This window comes from Sinocyclocheilus rhinocerous, unplaced genomic scaffold, assembly GCF_001515625.1.
Source record: "Sinocyclocheilus rhinocerous isolate Xijiao unplaced genomic scaffold, SAMN03320098_v1.1 scaffold2160, whole genome shotgun sequence".
NCBI lineage: Eukaryota > Metazoa > Chordata > Actinopteri > Cypriniformes > Cyprinidae > Sinocyclocheilus > Sinocyclocheilus rhinocerous.
In genome coordinates this window covers 258921-263788 of record NW_015646171.1, presented here as the reverse complement: position 1 = coordinate 263788, position 4868 = coordinate 258921, and the positions used below count along the sequence as shown (strand labels likewise).

Below are 4868 nucleotides of genomic sequence, written 5' to 3'. Positions count from 1 at the left end.
ATGGTTGGGTATTTTTTTTTTTTTTTTTTTTTAGTTGTTGTGTGTTCTGTATACTACTATTAAAATTAATAATTAGGATCTTTGCGGTTCAAACCAACTCTAACTGATTTAATACAAATCACCTAAATAGAAAATAGTTACCACTGCAAATATCAAGCACATCAAAACCGTATTTTATGAAAACAAAATTATGACTGTACAAAACTGTTTAAAAAAATAATAAAATAAATATGAGAACGTATGATAAATAACAAATATTTAACAAGTTTCTAAGAACGTTTAAAAAGTCAAGTTTTCTTGTCCTAATTAAATGTTATTTAAAGGTTACAAAAACGTTTAAAATGTGAAAAAGTCCCGTTTTCTTGTTGTGATTAGAATGTTATTTAATTTTTTTTGTTTCTTCCAACGTTCTACTAACTTTATTTTTACACAAAATATAACATTATTTAAACATTTATATTTAATATTCTACGAACGTTATAATGTCCAGTTTTCTTGCGATTGTAAAGTTATTTAAAGGTTACAAAAACGTTTCTTACAACATTCTACTTCTTCTTTTTACTGTGACTGACTGTTTTGAAACTTATATGGTAGTTAAATAGCACCTAGACCTCAGTTATCATGAAAAAAGCCAGGAAATTTCAGTTTTGACAATATGGGACCTTTAATGTTTATTTTTAATATTTTAAAATGTTATAATGTCCAGTTTTCTTGTCGTTATTAGAACGTTATTTAAGGGTTACAAAAACATTTCTTAGAATGTTCATCAAATAACATCATAAGAATGTTCCGAGAATGTTGATCCCGGAACGTTTCCTCTCAACGTTATGAGAACGTATATCAAATATTAATTAAAGTTATAAGAACGTTCCATAAACATTACTTTAAGACTGTTTCGTCCTAATGTTTAAAAAACGACTATGTATTTGAACACATGATGTTTTATATTTTAGTCAATGGATTTCTGACTTTTCTTTGTTTTTCCAGTATTCTCCTGCTTGGAGTCGCTATCCTGTCGCTTTACTCCGTTCATCTGTTACTAGTGACGGCCAAAGAAGGAGGTGAGTTTATGGAGAGATGACAAACACACATTAATATACGAAACCTGCAGTCGATGCTATAATGTCCTCTGGCTCCAGGCTCGCTGATCTACGAGAAGCTCGGAGAAAGAGCGTTTGGATGGCCGGGAAAAATGGCAGCTTTTGGATCGATAACTCTGCAGAACATAGGAGGTAAAGGTGTTATCTTGAAAAATAGCTTGAATCTTTAGTTTTTAGCGTGAGTGATGTAACATTCATGTGTTTGGTTCATCTTCAGCCATGTCCAGCTACCTGTTCATAGTCAAATACGAGCTGCCGGAGGTGATTCGAGCTTTTCACGGGCTGGAGGAGAATTCTGGGTAAGTCCCAGTGATGTTTAACGGGTATTTGTGTCTGTATAGCAGTAGATGAAAGCATAATAACTGATTTATGATGCAAATTTGCTGCAGTGTGAGTTTGTGAAGTGAGTTTGTGGAGAGAAATATGGATCGATGCATCAATCAAACGTGTACAAAATCGACAATTAAGATATAATGTTTTTTCATTATTTGTATATTATTTAACAAAAAGTAAAATGTGTTTTTTGTTGTAGATGTTCCAACTGGGATACATGATTTGCAATTTTCAATTAAATGTTCATGCATTTGTGAGTTTACATTGCAAAATGATGTTCTTCCTCAGTATTTTGGTCTTTTTTTACCATTACAAATATCTAAACATCCTTAAATCAAGATGCATTTAGTCTTGATTTCTGAAAAGTGTATCAAAATTATGTGTTATTTTTAAAGATTCAGATTAGTTTTTAAGAATAAGATTTTTTATGTTAATGAAATTAATATGTACATTTTATATTTACTTTAAATAGATTAAAATATTTTTTATTTTTAAATGTAGTATTATTATTATTCTTTAGAATATATTTAAATAATTAATAAATATATTACGACTTGTTTTCTTAAAAATGTAATATTTTTGCTTAAAACAAGAACAAATATCTGCCAGTGGGCTCAGAAAAATAAACCTTATTCAAAGGGAAAACAAGATTATTTTTCTTGTTAGTGAAATTTGTAAATTTTCTATCTATTTTAAATGGATTAAAAATTAAGTGTAATTTTAAAATGTATTATTATGTTTTAGAATATATTTAAAATAAATACTACAAATAATACGTTTAAGAAATTGTCTTGTTTTTTGAAAAATGTATCAAAATTAAGCAAGCTTATGCTAAGAACAGATATCTGCCAATGGGGTCAGAAAAATAAGCCTCAAAGGAAAAGTAAAGATATTTTTCTGACCCCATTGGCAGATATTTTCTCTTTTTTAACTCTTTCATTTCTGAAAAGAAATGCATTTTCCAGCATTTTTGAAAAAAGTTGCCAGCCACCGCCAGCGATTTTGATGATTTTCACTAAAATCTGATGGCCTCCAGTATATTTTGCTGTATGAATATTTGAATATGCAATACACCAAAATAAAGATCAGAGCCTCTACTTTTAAACAAAAAAATGTTTTTAAACATTCTTTTTTTATCAACACTTGAATATAGGTAGATTTCATTAAAAATGCATAACTTTGAGCAAAAAGGTGAGAAAATCACATTTTTATCAAAAACTACATCTGGATAATATTCAGTACGATTATCAAAGCATAAATCCAGTAAATCGCTTCCGTGTTTTTGTTCGGGAGGTTTTGTACTCGTTCAGAAGATGCGTAATAGCGCCCCCCGAGTGTATAACAGTAAAAACACGGAAAGCTGTAAAAACTCGTCTTTGGCGGGGAAGCGTTGTCTTCTAAAAGACGAGATAACTCGTCAATGGCGGGGAAAGAGTTAAATAAAAAACAAAACACTTAATTTTGATGCATTTCCAAGAAAACGACTTAATAGCTTATGTAGGGCTGCACGATTATGACAAAAATCATAATTGTCGATTATTCCCTTGAAATTGTAATTGCGATGATTAATTCCGATTATCACAATTTACATTGAATGATGTTTATACCATTGTTTGATGCAACTGTCTCCTGCTGCGTGGTGCACTGTCGTTCGCGCACAGTTCGGCACGCTGCATTGAGCGTTTAGTTTTTAAAAGTATCTGTCCTCACTGAACTAGGCTAAATGATTTTTGTTACTATAAAAAAATCAAAACGACAGTGCTTAACCAATGTATAACCGAAAACACCGTCTATCGCAGCAAGCCTACTGTAGAGCTGTCTGCTGAAATAGTTTTATTTCTGTGCAGCTACTTTGAAACCGTCTGTATTGTATATTCTAATTCAGTCGTAATCACACCGCAGCATGTTTCGAGGTATTGTGGGATTGTATGGGAGCATGATGAAAAGCCCCGTTCTTGTTCTCTGTGCAGTGAATGGTATCTGAACGGGAATTACGCGGTGGTGTTGGTGTCCATCGGCATCATTCTCCCGCTGTCTCTGCTGAAAAACCTGGGTAAGACTTTGCTCTAAGTGTCAGGGAGGTTGAGTTTGTGAAGTGTGTGTGTGTAACTCTCGTTCTCATCTCTCACATCAGGGTATCTGGGGTACACCAGCGGCTTCTCTCTCTCATGCATGGTGTTCTTCCTGGGAGTGGTACGTTTACTGACGCTGTTCTCCTGTCAGCTCACATGCCAGTGTGTTTTATATGACGTTACAACATTCATGTGTCAGTAAGAATAGTTCAGTAAAAATGAAAATCATTTACTCACCCTCATGCTGTTCCAAACCAGTGTTCAGCTAGTATCATTGAGATACCATTATAGTTTTTATTAATATTTTACATTTACATTTAGACATTTATCCAAAGCGACTTACAAATTAGGTCAATAGAAGCAATCAAAATCAGTGATATGCAAGTGCTATAAGTCTCAGTTAGCTTAATGCAGGACACGTTGCAAGGTTTTTTTTAAATTATATAATAAATAAAAAGAAAACTGATAGAATAGAAAAAGAATAGAGCAAGCTAGTGTTAGAGGCCCTTTTTGCTTGTGTTAATTGTATAATAAATAAAAAGAAAACAAGTAGAATACAAAAAGATTAGAGAAGCTAGTGTTATTTTGAATTCGTTTTTATTTTAATTTTAGTTAACATTTTAGTTTGTCATTTTTAGTAGTTTTTAAAAAAAAAACGTCTGTAGTTTTTATTACTTTTTATTATAGTATTAGTTATTTTAATGCATAGTTTAACTAAATTAATTTTTTTTAAAAATTGTATTTTATTTGACATTTATTTTATGTAACGAAAATGTTATGCTTTTAGTTTTAGTTAACTATAATAACCCTGTTCAGAGCCTTTAATAACTGATTTTAGTTAACATTTTAATAATCAATTAATAATAATTTTCAATCGTTTTTTTCTAAAATAAGTCTATATAGTTTTTATTAATTGTTATTCTAGTTTTAGTAATTTAGCACATCAAGCTAAACTAATTTTCTTTTAAAAAATGCTTTTTTTATATTTTATGTTTTAATTTATCATATTTTTTATTTCACTTCAAGTAACATTTTTTTATGGTTTTAGTTTCAGTAAATAACCTTCATAATAACTCTGATTCACTTTCATCCTCTGGACCACAAAACTAGTCGCAATTTAAGCAGATTTTTCATGTTTTCTAGAAATATCCAACATCATAAATCCATTATTATGCTTCAGGAGATGTAGAAAGTTGTATGGACTACTGTTATGGCACTTTTTGTGTTTTATTTGCATTTCCGAAGACAAATCTAACAATTTGAACAAAGGTTTAAAAATATTTTATTACTTTAATTACTGTTTTTATTTCATCTGAAAGCTGAATGAATAATCTTTCCATTGATGTATGGTTTGTTAAGATAT

The 4868-nt window shown here is 30.5% G+C and overlaps 1 protein-coding gene across 2 annotated transcripts in view; it reads left to right on the top strand.

The window, feature by feature from the left end:
• slc38a4 (solute carrier family 38 member 4) overlaps window positions 1-4868 on the top strand; it is a 29257-nt gene that overhangs the window by 13808 nt on the left and 10581 nt on the right. For both annotated transcript variants that reach the window (XM_016511010.1, XM_016511012.1), the window contains exons 5-9: window positions 988-1061; window positions 1140-1232; window positions 1318-1399; window positions 3404-3486; window positions 3568-3626. In XM_016511010.1, the coding sequence (XP_016366496.1) occupies window positions 988-1061; window positions 1140-1232; window positions 1318-1399; window positions 3404-3486; window positions 3568-3626 (391 nt within the window). The remainder of the gene's footprint in view (window positions 1-987; window positions 1062-1139; window positions 1233-1317; window positions 1400-3403; window positions 3487-3567; window positions 3627-4868) is intronic.